This window comes from Magnolia sinica, chromosome 3 (genome assembly GCF_029962835.1).
Source record: "Magnolia sinica isolate HGM2019 chromosome 3, MsV1, whole genome shotgun sequence".
In the NCBI taxonomy this organism is placed as follows: Eukaryota; Viridiplantae; Streptophyta; class Magnoliopsida; order Magnoliales; family Magnoliaceae; genus Magnolia; species Magnolia sinica.
Window position 1 is genome coordinate 119,288,429 of NC_080575.1, and position 25,667 is coordinate 119,314,095.

Below are 25,667 nucleotides of genomic sequence, written 5' to 3' on the forward strand. Positions count from 1 at the left end.
CAAAAATTGGAAGAGAAAATGGTTCTGGGCCTCAAGAGAGTGTGGGAGGCTCCAGCATCCGAGCTCGGATGCCTCTAACTCCGATTACCTACAAAGTTTGCCACCCCAGGTAGACTTGCGTAGTCTTGAACTTTCTTATCTTTTTACTTGTTCTTTATTCTAACTTCTGCTTCTCGTCTTGCATGTAGATTACTTAAGGGGCTCATCAGAACTATCCTCTCTCCTTCGAGCTCAGATAGCCAGGGCTCGGCTGCTCAAAGAGGAGGATCGCACCTGACATTTCCTCATCAGCCCAGACAACTCCACTTCGTCCGATTTCTGCAAATTTAAACCTTTCCCTATTGCCTTAGATAAGCCTCATGACTTCATGTTTTATATTGATTTTCCTTAGTAGATAGAACTGACTCGAGTGTTTGTTGATCAGGAATGGCCGAGGCAGCAGGTTCGAAGATGAAGAGGGGGGCAGTAGCGCGCCCTCCCTCAATGTCATCCTGACGTCGGTGCCAGAATCCTGGGTCAAGATAATGGCACGGAAGGATAAGACTCTTGCGGCCGAGCTGGTCGTGGCTGAGCCATTTATGGCTGAGGTGATTGCAGCACAAGCACCAACGCTAACACCGGCACCAGCCCCGACCTCCGAGGCATTCCTTTCCCCACCTCCCGGGATTCAGAGGGAGGTAGTGGGAGAAACCGCGGTCGCCGATGCCAAGAACCTTAGCCTTGTGTTCACCACTATGGAGGTGAACACAATTTTGGTCCATGGAATCGATCCGCTGAACGGTTCCACTACACCCGAGGCCGAGGCTCAGACCTCGACTACTAATGGCGTCGACCATGCTGTGAGCCCAGTTCCTTCTGTGGGACAGGAGCTCATGATCGGCCACCAGATGTCGTTTTTGAATGGCTGGACAGCTAAGCACACGCCCGAGGTGATTGTCGTCCAGACCATGACCCGACTGCCTGAGTCGATAATAAATTACTTTGCATCATGTTGCTACATGGTAATAAACGGCTTCATTCGCTTTACTTACAACTTTCTGATTGTTGACCTAACTTCCTGGGCCCGTGTTTTCAGGTGTTGCCAATGCTCGTCCAAATTCGAGAGAGAATAAGGACGATGACTCGGCTGAAGGGGGAAAAGGCCAAACTGGAGGAGAGCCTGAAGGCCTCTGCTGAGGAGGTCGAGAAGCTGAAGGTCCGGTTGGGACAGGGTCACCTGAGGGAGCTGGGGCTCCAGGGGGAGATCAACGAGCTGCAGGCTTGCGCTGACTTGGTTGAGTCCGACCTGGACAGCTCAAGGGCGGACAATGCTCGGTTGGTTACTTAGCTTGAGGCTGTTAGGCGTGAGGCTGCTGAAGGTCTCACCAAGCAGCGCTCCGAACTTGAGGCTTTAGCTGCTTCCCAGGCTGTCGCGACTATGGAAGAATTTAAATCTTCCAAGGACCAAGCCGACGAGCCGGACAAGGTTTACAACTTCGCCTACAACGCCGCTTATAAAGCATGCTTGAGCGATGTCTGAGGCGCTTATCCTGAGCTGGACTTTGATGTCTTGGCGACGTATGATGCTGAGGACTATCCAGAGGCAGAGGCAGAGGACCCCTTAGTAATAGCCAAAGCCGAGAAGGCCCTGAAGCCGAGCCCCCAGTTGATCTGACCTCGGGCTGACCTCTCTTATTCCCCCTTTATTTTTTGTAATGAAAAAGTTGTAATCACATTTCAATCCTAATAAAATTCTAAAATTCATCCTTTGCCTTAATGCGTGAATGTTTGCTTTTTTATGTTGCTGCTAATCGAATTTGTTAAATGACGAGCCGATATCTTCTCTAAGGGGTCGATTCATCGAAGGATTCCATTTCTGCACTTGAGAAATGACCCTTCGCAGAATGATGATCCGACCCCTTCTTTAAGGGATCGGTTCGTCGAAGGAGTTCATCTCTGCACATGAGAGATGACCCTTCATATCGTACTCGAATAGCGAGGTAACTATGTAGTAGACCAAGTAGAAGAGTAGAAGGGCATGCGATCTTTTATTAAGAGCCAAAATGGCTAGTAGCTCTGATCCGTACATAGCTACATAGCTTTCCCCCTCAGGGATAGTAGATCTTTAAATGCTCAGCATTCCATGGGTGAGGCAACGGACGTCCCTACAGGTCTTCCAGACGATAGGACCTTGGCTTAGCCAAGCTTACCACACGATAGGGTCCCTCCGAATTCGGCCCAAGGGACCCTACTCTGGGCTCCGTAGTGTTCTGAAAGACGAGGCGAAGGACTAGATCTCCTCGTCGAAACCGCCTCATCCTGACTCTGAAGTTGTAGAACCAAGCAACTTGTTGATGTCGAGACGCAACTCAGAGTTTGACGGTGTCTCGTACTTCTTTAAGTAGATCCAGGTTCATCGCGATCTGGTCGGCATTTTGCTCTTCCTGATAGTTCCTCACTCTCACGGTGAGGAGCCCTATCTCGATTGGGACGATGGCTTCCGAGCCGTAAGACAATGAGAAGGGGGTTTCCCCCGTGGAAGACTGAGTTGTAGTCTTGTAGGCCTAGACAACAAACGGGAGTTCATCGGCCTAGCTGCCCTTAGCTTTCTCTAGCTTTGTCTTGAGATGATGCTTGATGACTTTGTTCACAGCTTCCACTTATCCATTGGACTACGGATAACGAGGCGATGAATACACGTTGGCAATGCCGAGCCCCCAGCACACTCCTTGAAACCTATCGTTGTCGAACTATCTCTCATTATCAGACACGATGGTAGATGGGATTCCTAACCGACAGATGATGTTCTTCCATACAAAATCTGTCACCTTCTGTTTAGTAATCTTCGCCACTGGCTCGGCGTTAGCCCATTTGGTGAATAGTCGACGGCTACAATCGCGAACTTGGTCTGCCCCTATCTTGAAGGTAGAGGCCCGATGATGTTGATCCCCCACTGGGCAAATGACCATGACCCGCTCATGGGGGTTAGCTCTTCTACTGGCTGCCTCGGAACGACAACAAATCATTGACATTTGTCACACCTTTGGACAAAGCTCTTGGAATCTTCTCGGATTGTTGGCCAGAAGCACCCTTGACAAAGTATCTTCTGAGCCAAGGCACGACTCCCTGAATGATTTCCACAGATTCCTTCATGGATTTATCGGATCACATAATCTGCTTCGTCTGGTTGGAGACACCTAAGGTATGGCTGGTTGTACCCTTTCTTATATAGAGTATCATCCAAGATCATGTACCGTGCTGTGCTGATCTTTAAATGTCGAGCCTCCAATTTGTCTTGGGGGAGTTCGCCGTTAGTAAGGTACCTGATGATCAGATCCATCCAGCTCAAAGTTGCCTACATTAGGTTGATCATCTCATGGTCGGCTCGGTCGATGCTCGGATCATCTAGGAATTCTACTAGGACAATCCTCAGGATCTTCCCCTTGGTAGCTGAGGCCAGCTTTGCGAGGGTGTCAGCCCAAGAGTTTTCGGCTCTTAGGATTTGGCTAATGGCTCATTTTTTGAATCTTCCCATCAATTTTCAGGCCTCGACTAAATAGGCTATCATCCTTGTCTCCTTAGCCTCGTACTTTGTCAATATATGATTCACGACGAGCTGAGAGTCGCACCATATGTCAAGGAGCTGAATTCCCAGACTAGCGGCTAATCTGAGTCCGGCCAACAGAGCTTTGTACTCCGCCTCATTGTTGAATGCCTTGAAACCAAGCCTGATTGCGTACTAGATAATGACCAGGACCATCCCCGCTCCGGCTCGTTTCGAATTAGACGACCCCTCCACGAAGAGGGCCCATCTGCTATATCCCTCTTTTGTCCTGCACTCTCGAGAAGTGTTGGGGGAGCAACGGGGACTATCTCGGGACTAGTCAAGATCTCCGACCCTATATCTCCGATTTCGCAACTCGGAGTTGTGAACTTTGCTATAAAGTCAATGACAGCTTGACCCTTGATCGCGGTCCTTGGTCAATACTAAATATCGAACTCTCTGAGTTCCACCGCCCACTTGGTTAGACACTCAGATACTTCTGGCTTCTTGAGGACTGTCGGAGAGGTGAATCTGTGAGGATGATAATCGAATGTGCGTAAAAGTACAGGTGCAACCTCCGAGCAGAGACGATTAGGCTTAGAGCCAATTTCTTCATGCTCGGGTATCTGGTCTCGACCGAGACCATTGACTTGTTGTTGTAGTAAACAGGGCGCTGTTTTCCTTCCACCTCTCGAATGAGTGTCGAGCTGACTGCCGAGGCTGAAACCGCTAAGTAAAGAAATAGAAGCTCGCCCTTCTCAGGCTTGGATAGCAAAGGCAGTGGACCCAGGTACTACTTCAACTGTTGAAAAGCTTGCTCACAGTCCGAGGTCCACTCTGCTTTCTTGTGACCCTTCAACTGCTGGAAGAAGGGGAGACATCTGTCAGTGGTTCTGGTTAGGCATTTGATTTCTTTTATCATCCGAGGCGAGCTCATGTCGAGCAAAGCTTTAATCTTATCAGAGTTTGCCTTAATGCCCCTCTGACTGACCTGAAATCTGAAGAACTTGCTTGAACCCACACCGAAGTTACACTTGGCGGGGTTCAGCTTCATGCGATATTCTCGGAGGATCGAGAATGTTTCTCCAAGGTCCGTGATGTGGTGAGAGGCTTTAATACTCTTAACGAGCATGTTGTCAATGTATACCTCCATGGTCCGACCAATCTGTCAGGTGAACATCTAGTTCACCAACCTTTGATATGTTGCCCCAGCGTTCTTCAGGCCAAAGGGCATGACCCAGTAACAATAGAGTCCCCTGTCCGTGACGAAGGTCATCTTCTGCCGGTCTGGGGTGTACCTGTTGTTCCTTCATTCAATTGATCTTGTCTCTCAGCATCTTCACTTCATTCTGCAAGGCCCTGTATTTACCTCCTTGGCTTCGGGTCTGTTAAGACGGTTCAGTCGGAGCCAACTCTGTAACGTCCTAGATTTTCACTGTTTTGGATTTTCAAAAATCCTTGAATTTTTTTATGTAATTAACTTATATTATCACTTACTGACCGTTAGCACTCAATGTTAGTTTATACATGAGTGGTACCAGTAAAGAACCGCACAAGTCTAATTAATCAACCGTAGGAAGCTAACGAACCTCCTGATCACTTAAACACCGAATTTAGCCACATGATTTGCTCACATAGAGCCTAAATCTAATCGACCTACCACTGATTAATCAAGACAATCGTAACTAAATTAAAAGATCTACTTGAAAAGCTAAGTCAGATAAGGCCCGGATCTTGACTAATAGACCAAATCAACCCCATTACTCTTTTAGCCTAAAACTGACGGTTTAAAGTAAACATGACTAAATCTCCACTTTCACTACTTATAAATAGGCCACACTATGAACATAGTTAATCCAAACCCTAATCATTGCCCACGAGAAATCTCAATACCTAATTCATTCTAGAAATGCCTGATTTTCCAAACAAACCCTACATCGCTCGTTGGTGGGCCACTAGTTCCAAAACTATAGAATAATGTATGTCTTACTTGGCTCGACTTCCATCACAGGAGTCGAACCTAGGTACTATCCAGAATTATTCAACTTGAGACAAAGGACGAGTGCATGAGAAGTGCAAATACCCTAAAGGAAGAAGCTGAAACTTGAGTGAATTGGGTCGTCCACTCTTAGGCAAAGTTGAGGATTTTGGACCGTCGGTTTACGACCAAACTTCACATGTGAAGTAAGGATATTTTCCTACTCATATCCGTATAGTCGCAGCCCCAATCAACCATCGGTGACCGTTGAACAGACTTCTAATCATATCTGTCGATTGGCGCATCCAAATGGTAGGCCGATCATATCCATACATAGATCATCATTAGGGCTAACTATCCTACAGTGTATATCAATATGTACACCCCATAGTGGGCCCTAGAGGTTAGAAAGACCCTCCCATAGGGCTAGTATAGTAAAAACCTAGCCCTTGGGGCCATTTACACCAAATCTGGCCCTATATAAGGGTTTCATTTGGGCACCCTTCTCCCCATACGAATTTACCCTAGGAGAAAGAAAAGGGAGAAAGGGAGAAGAGAAAGAGGAGAAAGGAGGAGAAAGAGAGAGGGAGAGCTTGGAAGTATGAGGGTTTATGTACCTTCACCCTCTCATCTCCTCTATAGTAACATTGTCCTTCATTGGTGTCAATTTGGCGATGATTGAAGGTAGGTATTGAGTTATATTTGTAAGTTTAGGTCTTGTGTTTAATCCCTTCCAATTCTTACAAGCTTGTATGCTTATTTAGGCATCTCAACGATAATTTTCTAACACCATAACCCTATGGGTGCCGTGAATTGAGTAGTTCGTCATAAGGTACGGACTATTATCCTTAAGTGGCCTAGCACCAATTTTACTATGAGTTTAATGATTATAAATGTTAGGATGATGTACTTTAGTAATCTAGAGAGAACCTAGCCAAGACCCTACATGATAGGTTCCTCTAAATCCCATGAAATGGTTAAGTGTTGGTTATTTGTTCTTCAACATGATTGGGCTTGATTTGGAGTGACATGTTCATCTCATATGTGATTCTAGTATAACCTTCCTTGTGGCATGTATGATTGCATAAAATCTTTGTTGTATGTTTGTGCTTGCATAAATCCTTGTTGTATGTTTGTGCTAACATTAATCCTTGTTGTATATTTGTACTATGAATGATGTATAGCTCTTGATTTCTTCGGTAACCCCACTCAACACGCACACGCATAAATTTCATATTTTTTTGTTAGTAGTTGCATTGTAGAAAATCTAAATTTTTATGTTTGATGTATGAGTGCATGACTTTACTAGTGTTAGAAGGTGAATCCGGAATTGTTGGAATATTATTGAAGGTCACAAACCCTTGGGTTGGTCAGGGAACTGAAGTGGAAGAAGGTGGTCCCGTTGGTAAGACCATCCTGCGGCTAAACTAACGGGTTTGGACGGATGCGAATGGGCGACAGTAGTTGGACTACATGGGTCGCTTGTACTCGATGTCGTCCGTCACGTACTCGCCTGAACTCGCACGGTCTAGTCGCTTTCTGACAAATTATGTTCATTAACCATCTCTCCTCATGCCTGTATAGAACCTAAAATACCCTTCAACCATTGAAGCCTATTGATAACCATTTGAAACCGATCCACTGACTCGAGAGCCGGGCATGGTGGAAAAGGACACTGTATCCGAACTGTCGGCCTACGCTAGGGTGAAGAGCCTCCCCGTAGTGACCGCGAGCGGTCCCTCTTCTCAGCACTCCCCATGTGCTTGAAATCGAGGATGGGGAACCAGATGGGATCTAGGATCGCGGGGTCCTGGCCTCGCACGTTGAGGGACCTTGGCCTCGCAACCAGTTGAGGGCAATGATACGTGGGGTGTACCAGTTTTTTCAATCTACTGGATAAACAGAATTAACTAAATACTCGACTAACATTATTCACGCATCGCATTAGTTAGAATTTAGCGACTCGGCAGTTGAAGTCACAATGAAGGAGTGTTGGTCATGCGCGATCGTTAATCGAAGTCGTTTGAGGGAGTGTTGTTGCGAGGTCATGCATCATATCATAATACATGCATATACATTAACAAGACTATTTAGGGATCTGTAAATGTATATCTTTCATTAAATTCATCATATAATTGCTGCTAGTTGTAACTTAAGACTAATAGTAACCACTGAGTTAGCTACTCACTCCCACTCTGGGACGGTGTTTTAAAACACCAACCAGACCCTTTACTAGATGCAGGTGACGCGGAGCTCAACGAGCCAAGCGAGGAGAGCAAGGATAGGGAAGAGGAGCTTCCCTGCTTTTAGACCTTCGGCGGATCCTTTTAATTTGAGTTCGGGCTACCGCGGGGTATGGACCAGAGCCCTAATCGCTTTAGATCATGTATGGGTGGGACTAGTTCCCTATTTAGATAATTTTGGATTCGTGGTTTGGATATTTTTATATTTAGTAGCAATTGATACTGCTTTATAACGTACTTATACTTCATACCTTGCTAAATCCTCCATTGTTTATGAGATTATCCAAATGTAATTAAGATATAAAGCCCATTAGGGCACCCATGGCACCTGGGAATTCATGAGTCGAGTTTTTACATGGCCCTTGAAAAGCCTAGGTGTTACAGACTCGGTATGCAGTAGTGAAGACGAGTGATGTTGCCCACTTGGTTTAGGCTCCGCGGCCATTAGTAGGAGCATTTTCTTCTTTCCTCTTACCATTTCCGGTAAAGCTTCTCCTTTTGTTCCCTTCCCACAGACAGCGCCAAAATGTTGATGCAAAAATCTGGATCACCATCCACCGAGCTCTGTGTCCTCGGAGCAAACCCTGGTCCTATACAAGTAGAAGACAAGGAGACCCTGGTTAGAACAAGGGACCCTCCGATGCCAAAGTTAGGCTAGGAAACGGGGTCTAAGTAGTGTAGAGTAAGGTGAGAGTTACAGATCTTGTGTGCTTGTTCCTGTAGAAATGATCTGTATTTATACCTGAGGGTCGTCTTGAACGTGTCCGATAATCTCGACACGGTAATTGCCACTACGCGAGAACTACGTATGTGCAGTCGTAAGCAGTTATCCCAAGATCGTGCACAGAGCATTACTCCTGTTGTGCGTTACTGGGTTGTCTATTAATGTTGTCGTTGACCAGGTTCCCGTCCGAGCCGACCTCATGGTTCGGATCTTGCTTGACCACCCGAGCCCACAGATAAGTGGATCATTGACACGCTAAGTAGAGAGGTTCGGGTCGGAGGTAGGATGAACAGATGCACGATGGCTGCTGTTCTTCGAGCTTTCGTGAGAGCTCTTGCAAATGACAGATCGGCTCGGACGTATTGTTACCACTCTGAGGTTCTGCTCGTAAAAGGTGTAAAAACTTTTTCCCAGTCACAGTTCGGCATCGTAGCTCTACGAGAGCCCTCAGGTCGGACACTCACCTCATGTCTGAAGCTTATCAGTCTGAGGCCTTGCTCTTTGGTGCCAACTTTAGTATCGATGCGACTCGGTTCGGATTTACCCATAACATGTGTTTTATTCAAGCATCGTCCATCCAATTGTCCATATCATCTAAGGGTGTGAGCCAAAAAATGAGATGTCAAATGGACCCCATCAGGGGAAAAGTGGTGATCAGGAAAACGCCGACGGCTAAAAACCGTCGTAAATTACCTTCCCAAAATTGGATATACCCATTTCTCCAAAGCCTTAAACTAATGAACCTATTTAAGAAGATAAGTCTACACAAAAGAATAAGAAGAACTCAAAATCAAATATATCATCTAAATTCCAAACACATAAAATTTGTATTTCTTTAAAACACGAGTTTCAAGGTAAAGATGGAAGTGTATCAAGGCAAATACATTTTGACATGAGAATACCAAAGTTTCTTTATCCATGTTACAGGCATCACCTATCTATTCATAGTAGACCATTGATTTCTCAAATACCCAATCACTTATATTAAAAGAATATCAGAAGATATTTAATAAATTGAATGTTCTGCTTGTTCAAAACAAACTCCTCGGGAATTTCTACAACACAAGTTCTTTATGACCGCCGGTGTCAAAAACTTAACATCATTTGTTAGAGTGCAAGAACGCTGCTGCAGCTTAAGGGTACATCTGTTAAAATAATAATAATAATAATTTAAAAAAAAAAGGAAAAAAGATATGCCACATGGGAAGTCACTCTCTATTTTCCTATCACCTTTCCAGAATACATGTCTAAAACCCATGTTTTTGTCCAGGACTTCATACACATTTGTGTCCAAGTTTCATACTTTAAAGTAACTAAAACACATGCAGTCATGAAGTCCACAACGTAGAGGTAACTTAAAATTCTTACCCGTGCTCTTGAATTGGCACCAATCTGAGGGTACTTCAGTATAGTCCAGTCAAATACATAGTCGAATTGATAACCTGTAGTTTTCAAGAGACAAATGCGGCTAGAAAGTTTTAAAGCTCTAGAGTAAGCTGAGACACCCATCTCAAAATCTCAATACATGAATTTCAACAATTTCAATTCCACCATTTTTTGCATGGCGAGCTTCTTCTCCTGTTCAAGTTGATACTGCAAATGCAAAACAGAAAAGGACACCAGAGTTAACGCCCACCGTTAAAAAAATTTTAGTGGCACAAACGTTTTTTAGCTGGCATTTGTTCTCTTCATTCAAATCTGTATGACCTATTCAACAGGTTGGATGGAAAATAAACAGTACAATGGGCCTTAAGATTTTAATGATGGGCATTTAATAACCATTGTTTCCTGTAGTGTGGTCCACCTAAGATGTGGATGTACCTCACTTTTGGGATCATGCACAAAAATGATTGGTGAATGGATGGACAGGTTCGATAAAACGCAAAAGCATGATGGGATCTGCCAAGCACCAATCAATGCTTCTTGTCACCCACTTGGTGTGTTTGTCTAAGGGTTATGATTACCATTATTCTGCTAGGAAGAATATAGTGCATGGTCTATGATGTGATCCACCTCACTAAAAGTTTGTGTGGAAGAGTGAGCCCTCAAGATCTGACGGTCTACATGATATGAAACCTCTACAAAGTTGAAAATGAACGATCCAGATCTAGTGGTCCACCTAATCACTATTGGAGCGGATGAGTCTAATCACCCCTATGATTTTAGGGTATATATGAATGATCCAGATCTAGCTGAGATCATCCTAAGGACAAGCTAAATGGACAAACATCAATCTCTCAATTTTCTCTTTTTACTCTCGTTGTTGCTCATGTAGATCTGCTTTTCCAATTCCCTATGTGTATTTCACGAGAGAGCCTCTTCCCAAAAATGATGAGGAGTTTAGATAAAACTAGAAATTATCCGATCTTATCCTTATCTCATTATCTAAATCTTTATTTAAAATTGAATATGAAATTCAACTTCAAATAGAAGAAAGAAAATTAATTAATAAAAGATGTCAAACTCATGGGATCCATGTGCACCCACTAGTGATTGCCCACCATTGGGCGCCACTAGCCTATGTCCAACACTCACTAATGCACTTTGATCACACATCTAAAGGCTACACCTGTATTATCATCCACTTGTCTCATTACTTAATTAATTCATTTCACTGCACATGGCAAACATGGAAAATCCAAACTATTCATCTATGCAGCTTTATTCGGTGAGGAAAGTACTAATTTTTTTAATTGTAAATTTGAAAGCATAGCAATAACAAGTTTCATATCACATTTTACAAAACATAGAAATTGAAATAATATAAGCAAATATGAGAAACTATCAATTTTTAGACATTTATAATTTCTGTCTACCAAATAAGTTTTTTTTTGTGAAATATATATATATATATATAGATATATATATATAGATATATATATATATATATATATATATATATATATATATATATATATATAAAGAAGTAATCACTTTCAGATATCAAAACTTTTTTAGATAAATTATCAAACAAATATTTCAATACCTATGAGTATTAAAATTCAACACTTAATTAGCTATTCCATTTCTTTTAGAAAGAGATTCTGGTCAAGTGAACGGATATGGCATGGTTACAGAAGTCTATCCATTCCATATATGCTTCAAGGGACATCATGGCATAATCGTCCAGGTGAAGTAGGGACTTAAAAGATTGAATGGAAGGATACATAGACGAGTATTAAGTTTTCAAATCTAAATTAATTTTCGAAACTTATTTTTTTAATTTACCAAACAACACCTTAGCCCACAACTTTAGAAGACAGTGGCCGGCCATTGATAAAAGGCAACGTGAAACTATGTGCAAGACGCAGTTGATATATATATATATATATATATATATATATAGAGAGAGAGAGAGAGAGAGAGAGAGAGAGACGCTCAGCAGTGCAACGGTTTGCACGTCATTACATGCGACCCTTACTATCAACCGTCAGATAAGGCAGACGGTCTGGATGAAGGCGCTCTAATTCACGAGTTTAAAAGAATGAGTTTCCGTCTCTAGCACGCCTCTTCTCCCTATTCTCTAACTCACCGAAGGATGCGGCGAAAACCTTTCACATGAAGTTCTTCCATTGGGATGCTAGGTGGGTCCCACCAAGATGTTAATGATAAATCCACGCTGTCCATATATTTTTAAAAATAATTATGGTATGAACCCAAAACTAAGGTTGATCAAAATCTCAAGTGGGCAACACAGTGTTGATTGAACTCTCACCATTAAAAACTTCCTGGGGCTACCAAAGTTTTGGATCTAGCTGATATTTGTTGTTTGCCATCATCCAGGTTTGTATGACCTACTCTACAGGTTGGATGTCAAAAACATCATGTTGGGCCCCACCTAGGTTTCCAGTGCAGGAACTTCCTTAGAAAGGCTTTTGTAAGAAATCCACGTCCTTCTAGTGCGGTGACTTTGGAAGCGGATTAGCTACGGATAGGTTGAGTAGCCAGACTCGCAACTGAAATGATGTAACCATGTTCTGTGGGCCCCACCATGGTGCATATTTTGTATCCACACCGTCCATCCATTTGGAGAGATCATTTTAGGTCATGACCCAAAGAATGAGCCACATACAAAACTTTAGTGGACCCACCACAAAAAACAATGGGGAGAGTGACGCCCACCATTAAAAACTTCTAAGGGCCACAAAAGTTTTCGATCAAGCTAATATTTATGTTTTCCCTTCTTTCATGTCTGCGTTAACTTATGAACAGTTTGGATCTCAAATAAACATAATGGTGAACCTTAGGAAGTTTCCCATTGTAGGCGTCACTCTCCCCACTATTTTATGTGGTGGGGTCCATAACAACTTTTGTTCTGCCTTATTCTTTGCTTTATACCCTAAAATAATCTCTGCAAATGGATGGACGGTGTGGATGTAATACATACATCATGATGGATCCCAAAAAACTTGATGATGTCAGTTCAATATCCAGTAATGCCGCTCAACCTGTTAGTAGCTAATTCGCGTCCAGTAACTTCTCGCGAAATCGGCGCGGATCGCGTCCTACCGCCGCCCGTCTCCAACTATGAACGAGCAAGAGCTTTGACTTGTCATGTGATGTATGGGTTTTATCCACACCGTCCATCCATTTCTCCTTATCATTTCGGGGCATTATCCCATAACTGAGGCAGATCCAAATCTCAAGTGGACCACACCACAAGTAGCAGCAGTGATAATGATTTTCACCGTTAAAATTTTTTTAGGGCCCACCATGATGTTTGTTTGACATCCAACCTGTAGATTAAGTCATACAGACTTGGATGATGGCAAAAAACAAATATCAGCTTATTCCAAAACTTTGGTAGCCTTAGGAAGTTTTTAATGATGAGAGTTCTATCAACACTGTGTGGCCCACTTGAGATTTCGATCTATCTCAGTTTTGGGTTCATACTATAAAATTATTTTTAAAAATGTATGGATGGCGTGGATATATCACTAACATCTTGGTGGGACCCACCTAGCATCCTAACAGAAGAACTTCATATGAAAGGTTTTTGTTGCATCTTTTGGAGAGTTAAAGAATAGGGAGTCGAGGCGTGCTAGAGACGGAAACTCGCTCTTTCAAACTCACGTATAAGAGCGCCTTCATCCAGACCGTTTGCCTTATCCAACGGTTGATAGTAAGGTTCGCACGTAATGACGTGCAAACCGATGCGCAGCTTAGTGTCTCTCTCTCTCTCTCTCTCTCTCTCCATATATATATATATATATATATATATATATATATATATATATATATATATATATATATATATATATATATATATATATATATATATATAATGTTCACACACTACTAATTGGACAATTAGAATTGGTACAACTAGCTAAGTATTAAATAACACAAATTTCTCTTTCAATTCAATGGAATGCATTACGTGAGGATGTGTGACATCAAGTCTTACATAAGCGTGATTAAAATTATATGTTAAAGATCCAATTTGTTCATCAACTAGAGTCCAATAAATAAATTTTATCTACTAAAAATTAGTAAATGTTTCTCATATCTGCAGCAATATATGTAAGTTAAATATGAACCATTGGAATGGATTTCTAATGGCCTAAATTTATATATATATATATATATATATATCACATTTTTTATCACACAAAAAAAAATAAAAAATAAAAAATTGTATTCACTTGCTTACTAGAGATCTTACCTTATTAACTGATTGGATTTTTTTACATACACGGCACTTCATCCAAATACATCACATGTGTACAATTTTTTAGTCATCTCATTTTCTTTGGAAAGAATCATCTTCCTCTTTTCTCTCCCTCTTAAATGCATCTAGTTTATTTAATGTTCTCTCTCCCCCACCGGAGAAATGGAAACGAATATAGTCCTCTTCAACTTAGAGAGGGCTTTGTGAGGCCCTCCATGTTTAATGGGTTTTATACACACCAAGCATCCATTTTTTTGGATCATTTTAGAGCATGAACCTAAAATGATATATATATATATATATATATATATATATATATATATATATATATATAAAGACACACACAGGGGGTTGCGGCAAGGAGACCCCGCTTTCTCCTTCCATATTTATCCTAGCGGTTGAGGTGTTCAGCAGGGGCCTATCCAAGCTATTCTCTTCGGGCTGCTGCCAACCTTACAAACTGCCTCAAAGCTATCCGTCGATCACCCATCTTTTTTCGCTGACAATGCAATTTTATTTCTTAATGGCAGGTTATCTAATGTGCGAACTCTTCTCAAATTCATCACCCAATATGAAAACGCATCTGGCCAAAGAGTGAATGCATCCAAGACGTCGTTCATAACCCCGAAGAAAACGACCAGGAATAAGATCCTCAAGCTGCATAACTTGACGGGATTCAGGCAGACGCTCCTCCCTACCATGTATCTTCGCGTTCCCCTTTCAAAAGGAAGATGTCCAGCCCCTCTTTTGCATCAACTAACCCAGAAGATTCTTAGCAAAATTGACGGTTGGAAGACCAAACTTCTCAACCAGGCAACTAAATTGGTGTTGATTAAGCACGTTTTGTCCCGTATTCCCATTCACATGCTTTCGGCCATAAGCATTCCCAAATCCATTTCCAAAACTATCAATCGGACGATTGCAAATTTCTTTTGGGGCTCATCAGAAAAAGGGCAGGAAGTTCCACTGGGTTAAATGGTCGAGCTTGTGCACTCCCCTTCATGAAGGAGGTCTCGGCATAAGAACCTTTGAAGATTCCACGCGCACTTTCAAGATTAAGATGGGTTGGCGGCTCCTTTAGGGTAAATCTCTTTGGGCCAACTTCTTCTCAGCAAAATACCTTCAGAAGATAATTGCGGCAAAAGGATCACACGGGTCAGCCTCTTCCTCCTCGTGGAAAGAGATCTTTCGATCATTACAGTTCTCTATTCACCATTTAAGATGGCTAATTGGAGAAGGGAACATAAACATTTGGTCCCAAAACTGGATGGGTAGGGGCCTTCTAGCTGGTGCCATCGTCACAACCATCCCAACTCACCTCAAAGAAGCTTCAGTCAGAGAATTTTTTGCTCAGCCTACTTCTCATAATTTGATGGAAATTCAACAGGTTATCACCTTAGCAGCAATACAGACAATCTCTGCTCTCCCAATAGCAATAACGGACAAGCCTGATCGACTAATTTGGGACCTTTCACCATCCGGCAAGTTCTCAGTTAAATGTTCTTGGATTGAGATCAGACGTCACCAACCAACTCTCCGTTGGGCCAAATGGATCTGGAACAAAACCATCCCCTCAAAAATGAGCATTTTTGTTTGGAAAGTAATCCACCAAGCAGTACCGGTGGACCAAGCAGTGCAGAGCCGTGGTATTGCACTTGCTTCCCGTTGTGAATGTTGCAGGAGGACAACTTCCAGATCCCAGAACTCGACAGGAACGTCTTCTCATTCCCACCAATCGGGCTCACATTCTTCTTCAAGACAACTAGGAAATCAACGGGAAAGAAATCACACCACCTAGTTGTATCACCCTAATCCTATCTCTCATCAGAACCCGCCAGTCAGTCTCCAGCAGCAGTGTCTCCCGCCATCTGTCCTGGTTCAAGGCAGTCCAAACAGGGGTCAGCAGGGCTCCTCTGTTCTTGGTTTTGGTGAAGCAGAAACCTAGGACCACCTCTTCAGCCAAGGTGTGATTGCCACTCAAATATGGAGCCACTACAGCAGACTTTTTGGTGTCGCCAATTCCCCAAATCAAACAACTATGCAGCGAATTCAAATCTGGACATCTAAGGCAAGTAAGAAATCCCGCCTTTCTTACCTCATTGGCCTTGCCCCTGCCATCATTCTTTAGGAGATTTGGATTAGCCATAACCACGCTCGATTTGAAGGCTTGGCTATGTCAGCTAAACAAATACTTTTCAAGGTTGACCGCTATTTGAATGAGCTTGGCAGCTTCATCTCGGTGCCAGATAGAGACTCTATGTCGGACTCCATCTCCCTCCAAGCCCTCAGGATTAATGAAGCTCAGCCCCACCCACCCAGAAAATTCATCATTGTCAATTGGTCTAAGCCCCCCCATGGCTGGTTGAAATTGAACGTTGATGGCTCCTCGAGGGGCAACCCAGGTGTGAGCCGGGGGGGGGGAATTTTCTTTCCACAGAAGCTATGGCCAATCGACTAACACCATTGCTGAGGCTCAAGCAATGTCAGATGGCATAAAGATATGCTACAACCTGGGTCTTTCAAACATTATCATCGAAATGGACTTGATGTCCATATTTAAATCGGTTGAAGATCCTCTCTTCTCTTGCTCTTGGCATATTTGGTACATGATGGGAGTGATTTAGCACTTTCGGCGATCCCTTAACCTTATTTTCAGCCACATTCATCATGAAGTAAATTCAGTTGCTGATGCCTTAGCCAGATTGGCTACCGAAGGCTGTCCGAACAGATTGTATGAATCCCGTGCAACTCTCCCGGGACAGGTGCGAGGTAACTTCGTCATTGATAAAATTGGTATTAGAAACATTCGGCCCATGTAGTTGGGGCTCCTTTCCTTTTCTGTTATGTTCCTTTTCCTTTTTCAGGTAGCTTTTGTGTGGATCGAGTTATACGATAGGAGTAGTCCGCCCTTTTTGCCTGGACACTTCTGAATGATTGTACATTTTCTTGAGTAAAGAAAGGAAAAGTTTATATATATATATATATATAAACACACACACATGCAAGGATGCAGATTTCCTGCCAAATCCTTCCTTTGCCTGAAACCTAGGTGGGATCCACCATGGTGTTTCCATCCGTTGAGATCATTTTAGGACATGGGTCAAAAATGAGCTCGATCCAAGACTCTAGTGGGCTGCAAACGTGAAGATTGAACACCCACAGTTGAAATATTAGTGGGCCACCGAAGTTTTAAATCAGCATGATATTTTTGTTTTCAGTTCATCTTAGTATGAGTTGCTACGGTATCTATGCAATGTAAATATCACTGTCGACCCGGGGAGTTTTCAACGGCAGGAATTTCCATATCCACATTTTCCTTTAGTGTAGCCCACTTGAGTATTGGATCCTTGTCATTTTGGTCTCAAGTTTTAAAGTGAGCTCAAAAAACGGATGGACGCGGTAGATTTCTCAAAAACACCACGGTGGGCCCACCTTGACTTTGAGCGCAGTAACCTCTTGCGAAAGGCTTTTGCAGGAAATCCGCGTCCCACACACTGCGATCATCACGACGGGGCCAGCCTATATGACGGGTTGGATGTCGCATGCATAAGTTGGAAGTTATCCGCTACATGGGCTCTAACTTGCATGCACACAAGTTGGACTTGAGACGTCTCTGAAAAGTGGGTTTAACTGCAGTAATTTCTCATGCGTATTCTGCATTGCCATGTGGAAGAGACGAGTGCCATAAAAGAAAAGTTGGAACTCTGTTTATGAAGAAGAAAACAGAAAGTGCGAGTCATGGTTCTATGCATCTTTTTCTTCGTAATTCTCAACTTTCCTTTCTGGCTTTCCTCTGCTCTCAAGTCGTCTGAAGGACCTAATACATGGTGGAACAATAATTCATTAACTGACAAAATCAAGTATGGAGATGGTTCCTTCGCGAGGTTAATCTTAAAGGCGAACAGGTCCGATCCGGACGTACCAGGATTCGCATGCGGATTTATCCGCACTGGCACCTGTGATTCCTATTTTCTTGCAGTCATTTTTCTCAACGGTGGTGCAACCGATCCGCAAGGAGGCTTTCCAGGCCTAGTTTGGTTAGCCAACAGAGACAAACCCATAAGAGAGAATGGGATGTTGTATCTGAAGACCGATGGAGATTTGGTCCTGCAAGATTCGGATGGCAAAAAGGTTTGGTCTACTGACACGTTCGGGAAGTCCATTGCTGGCATTAGACTTCAAGAAAATGGAAATCTTCAGCTTTACGGTATCGGCTACACGGTTTGGGAGTCGTTTGATTATCCGACCGACACATTACTCCCTGGTCAGAAGTTATATGAGGACCGTCGGCTTACTGCCAGCTCCTCAGCTAAGAATTGGAGCAGTGGGCAGTACTACGCTGAGATGACTTCTACTGGTTTCGCTGCGTTTGTCCAATTGGATGCACCGTCGATGTATGTTCAGCTGATGCCGGATCCAATTCCGGGACAACAGTACGACCGGGCGTGTTTAAAATCTTTATCTTGCAGGCACGACTCACCTTCTTCTCGAAAAAGACCAACAATCTATGCAGCACTCAATGGCACACACCTTGTCCTTACCATGGGAGAAAGCAACGGTAGTTATCGGGTATACCCTGACTCTGCCGTTAGATCCTATCAGTACCTGAGGCTGGATTTTGATGGCCATTTGAGGACTTACCAGTGGCAGAAAAACGATGTTTTCCGTGAGGTTTATGATTTTGTAGTTCAACGTTGGGATGCCTGCCAGTATCCTCAAAACTGCGGTGATTATGAAGTTTGCAGCGGAGGAGGCAATTGCAGTTGTCTAAAGGCGGTAGACGGGTTGGATTACTTCAAGCGAAACAGAGAACCATTGCCAAAACAGGGATGCTCTGAAATCACTCCCTTGTCTTGCCAGAGTCCATTAGATCATCACGATCTTGTGGATTTTGGAAACCTTTCCTACTTCAACTTCATTGATTCAGGTGCTGCCGTTCAGAAATTGAAAGATCTAGAAGGATGCAAACAGGCATGTTTGAAAAACTGCACTTGCAAAGCTGCTTTCTTTAAGTATGGCAGCAACACTTCTGATGGAGATTGCTATTTGCCATCCAAGATCTTGTCGTTGCGAGCAAACCCAATACCAGGTGTCAACAATTCCAATTCATCTGCATTCATCAAGATTCAACGCCCTTACTTAGCACCGACTCCTCGGCATGTAGCTGCAATAATATCAGGGTCGGTAGCATTGCTAGTTGTTTTTATTCTATCTGCTATCTGTATTGTGATTTCAAGGAAGAAAATGAAGAAGAAAGAGGGGGAGGATGAAGGGGAATATTTCAAACAAGTACTGGGAATGCCCCGGAAATTTTCTTATGAAGACCTGCGCATTGCAACGGACGATTTCAGGGTAAAGCTTGGAGAAGGAGGATTTGGATCTGTGTTTAAAGGGATTCTGGAAGATGACACCAAAATTGCGGTGAAACAATTGGAAAAAATAGGGCAAGGAATGAAGGAGTTCTTGGCGGAGGTTGAAACAATAGGCAACATTCACCATTTCAATCTTGTGCAGTTCATTGGCTTTTGTGCGGAGAGATCTCACCGACTACTAGTTTACGAATACATGAGCAATGGGTCCTTGGATCACTGGATATTCAGTGAAAATAAGAATCAAGTTCTAGATTGGCAGACCCGAAAGAAGATTATACTCGATATAGCAAAAGGGTTGGCTTATCTTCATGAAGAATGTCGGCAACGAATCGTTCATTTGGATATCAAGCCTCAGAACATTCTCTTGGACGACAATTTGAATGCCAAAATTTCAGATTTTGGTTTGTCGAAGCTGATGGATAGAGATCAGAGCCAAGTGCAGACGACAATGAGAGGAACTCCAGGATATCTAGCGCCGGAATGGCAGCAGCTTAGAATTACGTTGAAAGTAGACATCTATAGTTTCGGTATCGTCCTTCTTGAAATTGTTTGTGGAAGGAAGAACTTGGATAGTTCTCGTTCAGAACCAAGCAAGCATCTGCTTAGGTTGTTGCAGGAGAAGGCCAAAGAGAACCGTCTGATTGATATCATTGATGGGTCAAGTGCAGATATGGAATTGCATAGAGAAGAAGCCATGAAGATGATTAATCTCGCAGCATGGTGCTTGCAGGATGATCATACAAGAAGGCCTCTGATGTCTATGGTGGTGAAGGTCCTAGAGGGAGTAATGGAAGTAGAGCCAGAGATCAGTTATAGATTTTCCAATGCCATGGCATGTAATCTTACTACTAGGGCTGATTTTCACATCTCGTCGGATCCACCGCAGGCGTCAGTGCTCTCAGGGCCTAGGTAATGGAAGCTTATGGTTGTGTAAGGTTATGAACATAGGCAGGTCCAGGTACATGTTTGATTCCCGTCTGTTGGTGTTTGTTGCAAACCATGAGTTAAAAGTTACCGTATCTTTGGAAGTATGTGCTGCAATTACTTGATCCGGTAAACTCATGTCTCGGTGGTAGACTCACAAGAGTTTCAACACAAGGACATGGGTTCCATTACCCATTGTGGTGTGATTGCATAGGTATGAGTGAGCGTGTTAATATATATATATATATAGTGTTGCAATTACTTTCAAGGTGCCCTTGGATTTTGTTTGTAAACCAGACATGTCAATTTGGTCGGTCAATTACTACATTGTTGCTATGTTTGGAAGCAAATGTGAATTGAAGAATGGAAAGTGTGTACTTTTTTTTATTATTATTGATTACTGGTGGCGTTTGTTGTAAAACAGATGAATCAGTTTCTGATAATGAATCATCGTAACCTGTATCTTTTGATTGCTAACTGCTAGAATACTATGCGTTCTTGGCCAATTCCTAAACACATGTGGGTCATACATAGTACACCTAGTGTAGTGTAATTGTATATCCATCCAGACCGTCCAAATTGTGGACCTCTATCCTCCAAAATTGTAGCCTTCGATTTGGTGGTTAAAAGGAAACGATCAGTTATTTTCTAACGGATTTATATGTTTCCAATATTAAATCCTACAAGTTGGGTGGACTAGATTTACTTTTCATGAAAAGTATAAAAGATCGTACCAACCTAATGGATGGATGTGTAGGTCTGGCCATGGGATGGGCTGGAGCTTGGATTTTGAACTGTTCGGAGCCTGTTGAAATTTTTTTGTTTCGAAGGCCCAGGCCTTGCCCACTGCCCATACCTATGTTTCATGCTGGCACATGTGCGCCTGTGTACAATATGCGCTTAGTAAAGCTCTTATTATTATTGTTGTTGTTGTTGTCATTGTGGTAGTTCATTTTGAGTATCTTATCTATTTCAATTGTGAGAAATGCTTCCGCCAAAGCACATTAAGTTATAATGTTCTTAATTGCCTTAGTTAGACTGTTCATTAGGTCTAAAGTATAATTGCATTTTTTTAACGGGGGCAACAAAAGTTGTAGGCTGCAGTGCGTCAGTGGAAATTGTTAAGGTAATGAAACTTCGAAAGACTTCCTATTATAGGGCTTTATTTTACTCTGGCTATATATGAGGATTGACACAGAGGCACGTAAAAATGGTAAACGTGTCATATATTAACTCAAATCAAACTGACTAAATTATGAAATCCAGTGTTGCTAAGTTAGACACTGTTTCAACACTTAATCATCGAATCTGAGTGCTATGTGGTGTGTATGTGTGTGATTGATCGAGTGCCATGTGGTGTGGGTGTGTGCGTGAGTGGGTGTGGGTGTTTTAAGATTAAAAATAATAATAAATAAATAAAAAGTAGGGACCCAAGCGCTTTAAATTGTGAGATCCTGTGTCAGTAAATCTTTTTTTTTTTTTACATACATTCACAACCCCATGGACACCCTTTATGTTGAAGCTCTTCGGAGTCTACTGCCAAGTCGTGAGTAGGGACCGAAGAGCTTTAACTTCAACCAATGTTAAATTGTGAAATCCTGTGTCAGTAAGGGGGCCTTTGGATCTTAAGTCACTTAAGCTACTTATGCCCCAGGTAACTTATCCTGGTTTCTACTTATTAAGCTAATTAAGTGATTAAATAACATTAAGTAAAAAAAAAGTTACTTATAATTGATTATAAATCAAACTTACTTATCTTAAATAAGTTACTTATATACTGTTGTAAGTAGAAAAAGTAACTTATTTGGTGGTATCCAAATGAGGCCCTAAGTTTGAATTCAAGATTGGTTTTGTTCAAATAAAACCATTTGATAGGTTTTATTTTTAATAGTCAAATAAAAATTCAATCTGATAGTCCCATATTATTAAATAAGCCTAAGTTTTAGTTCATGGAACATGTTAAAGTAATAAAGTCCCTTGATATAATACATTGATACACTACAGTCTGGGCCGGGAATTCAAGCCACTTGATAATTAGATTTGAGCAATTGCTATGGTTTTTGGCCAACAGCCCATCCACCTGCTGGCCTATTAGATCAATAGCCCAATTAAAAACCGGTAAAACTGTTTGCCATGTATTCAATGAGAGGGAATTGCATCCTACTGTGCAATCACCTCCAAATTAAATAAGTGAAAATGAACTGAGAATGGTGATACAGACATCCACCTGCCCATTGCTTCAAGTAGGAAAATGCAATGTTCGTGGTTTTTTAACTCGTTGATCATTGCTGACATTCAGTTCCAAGTTGGAGTCACATATTGCTGGTACGACTGCGCGACTCATGGTAATAGAATGACTCATTCAATGCTGAAACTGAGTCTACTCTCCCGAGTCATTTATGATTGAACGAGTCATTGCTGCTAGAGTTGTACATGAGGCAAACCGAGTCAAGCTTGGCCTAGCTCAGCTCGGCTCGGCCAGCAGGCTATCCCAGCTCGAACTCGGCTCAGCCCAGTCGTCGAGCCTGACTATCTAGCTCAGCTCGGCTCGGCTCGGTCAGCAGCTCTAGCCGAGTTCAAGTTCGAGCCTAGAGTTGAGTGTGAGTTTAGGTTTTAGGGTTTTTAATATATATAATATATAATATATAATATATAATTTATTTAAATATATAAATATTTATAAATTATTTATATTAAATGAACCTGATCCAAATGGATTTGAACTGAGTCAAGTTCCAAGATGAGTTGAGTCAAGTTCCAAGATGAGTTGAGTCAAGCTCGGTCTAGCTTGGACTCGGCTCAAAATTTTTTCGATCTAAAAAAATCATCTCAACTCGGCTTGAACTCATTTGAGAGCTGAATCGAGTCAAACAAGTTAACTAAGCTAACTCGGTTCGTGTACAGCCCTAATTGCTAAAACAATTATTTTCCATCCATATTAATGTTACTATCATGAATAAGTTACTATTCAACGATTACTCTTACGCCGTGATCCTAACCTTCGAATTTTAGAGTTGAATATAAGTCAATGGAAAATTTTCTTTTCATTGTTATAAATTCATACTCAGATGGTTTCGGTCCCAACCATCTATTTGCTTTTTTTTTTTTTTTTTTAAATATCTATTTGCTTATATAATCCTGAATAGCATAGTCCAAAACATGGATGGCTCCACTCGCAGACGCCTCTACATGTGGGCCCTAGCGGGTGGTGCTGGCACGTTGAATCCTGAGTCGAGCTGCGACAAGGACGTTGGAGGGGCCATGTCACTGCAGATTCGAAGACCGTCCACCATAGCTTGATCTTCCGCATTGGTATTAGTAATCAAACCATAGGTGTTGTGGAATGCAAAGATAAGAATGCCAAGGTGGTCTCTGCATATCCCTCCACCACCCTCCTTCTCCCGGATTGCCCTTGACTGAACCATCTACATTCAACTTCAGCCAACCTTCAATCAGCCTCCGCCATTTAACTGTAATGAAAGGCTCCATTAAGCCCAGGGACTCGTCTATCACTCCCAGCTCTTGCAAGATAGTGTCCACGCGAGCTCTCTTCCTATCTGAGGAAGGCAAAAGAAATCTCACTTCTTTCAGCCAGCTGGAAATCCTAAAGATGTTTTATCAGTCAATAATTTCTGATTTTCAAATCTGACCGCATTTCTAACTAGCCAAATCTCCCAAATGATAAAGAAAGGTGCCATGCCTCTAAGTTGTTTCCATTTCCCAGATTTCGATGGGAGATCACACCACTGGGTAACCCGACTCTTGATTGGTTGGCTTGGAATAAAAGGAACATGAAACATACGTGAAAAGTGTGACCAAACCAATGAAGCAGCAAGACCATTGCTGAACAGATGGTCCAAACTTTCAACATCGTGCTTCATATTGTATTGACTTCATCGTATTAAGCTGTTTGTTTGTAAATGCAACTAAATCATGGTAAAGGCATAAACATGAAAAGTTCCAACTGTTTGAAATATAAGATAAATTTCACCTTTAATTTGGCAGAAAATTCAAATTTGTAAAAAGGGAAAACTCTATGGGTCCCACCATGATCATATATGTGTTATATCTACTGCCCGTTTATTTTCTTAGATCATTTTAGGGCATGAGCCCAAAAAATGAGGCAGTTCCGGGGCTCAAGTGGACTACACTAAAAAAGATAGTGAGTTCAATGGTGGCTGTCATTGTACCCTCTGCTTCCTTTGTGTGATCGACTTCAGCTTCAGATTTGCACCATTTTTAAGCTAATATCATAAAATGAAATGGTAAAATGAATGGAAGGACTGGATTAAATATACACATTAAGGTAAGGCTGATGTAGAGCAGGTCGCGGACACTTTCATGGCAAAGATGGACGAGAGAAGATCCGATCAGAAGTGATCGAGACTGGCACAACCTTAAAACGATCATGTCTCATAAATCAGAATGAGTTATTCCACGTACCATATATGATTTTAGGGTAGGAGAAGCTACTTTAGTCACCCAATCCAGCTATGCCGGTTTGCCCACGCCAAATTTAAGATATTCCATCAGATTGATAGTAAAATATCCTTTTTAATTTTGTTTTTACTATTTATAGTAAATTTTAGTTCAACCATAACTTTTGATCCATCGAGTTTTAGGAGTTGTGTTCAACATGAAAAGTGCTTAGAAAAATTAGGAGAATAACAAGGTTAAGCCAAATAAGACACTATGGGAGAGGCAGCCAACTTAGACACAGGCAATGGACGCAGATTTCCTGCAAAAGGGAATGGAAATCATGTCCGGCGTTCATTTGTCTGTGGGAAGTGGATTGGCTAGCGTACCACACACCATCGACCAGGCTGGTGTATGTTCGTGTCGTTTGAAAGCGATTGCTGCCGCTACTCGAGCTCGGACTTGTACGAACGGTTCAAAGGAGATCAAAGTTACATGGCCCTGCAGTGATGTATTTATTATATCCACACTGTTTATATATTCCGTGAGATTATTTTAAAACATGGGCCCAAAAATACATCATATCCAAAGCTTAATTGTACCACACCACAAATGGCAGTGGGACAATGATTCTCACCTTAATACATTCATAAGGTCAACCGTAACGTTTATTTTTCATCCAATCAGTTCATAAGGTCATAAAAACCTGAATGAAGAGGAAAACAAATATCATATTGATCCAAAACTTCTTAGACTCCCAAAAGGGTTTTAATGGTAGACTTTCAATCCTCCATTGCTTTTTGCAGTGTGGTCCAC

At 42.1% G+C, this 25,667-nt stretch overlaps 1 protein-coding gene across 1 annotated transcript; it reads left to right on the plus strand.

Annotated features, from left to right (window-relative positions):
* Nucleotides 1–17,753: 17,753 nt before the first annotated feature.
* On the plus strand, nt 17,754–20,528 carry LOC131240965 (G-type lectin S-receptor-like serine/threonine-protein kinase SD2-5). The gene has a single exon (XM_058239536.1). The coding sequence runs from the start codon at nt 17,878–17,880 to the stop codon at nt 20,422–20,424; it is 2,547 nt and encodes an 848-aa protein (XP_058095519.1). The 5' UTR covers nt 17,754–17,877; the 3' UTR covers nt 20,425–20,528.
* Nucleotides 20,529–25,667: the final 5,139 nt, after the last annotated feature.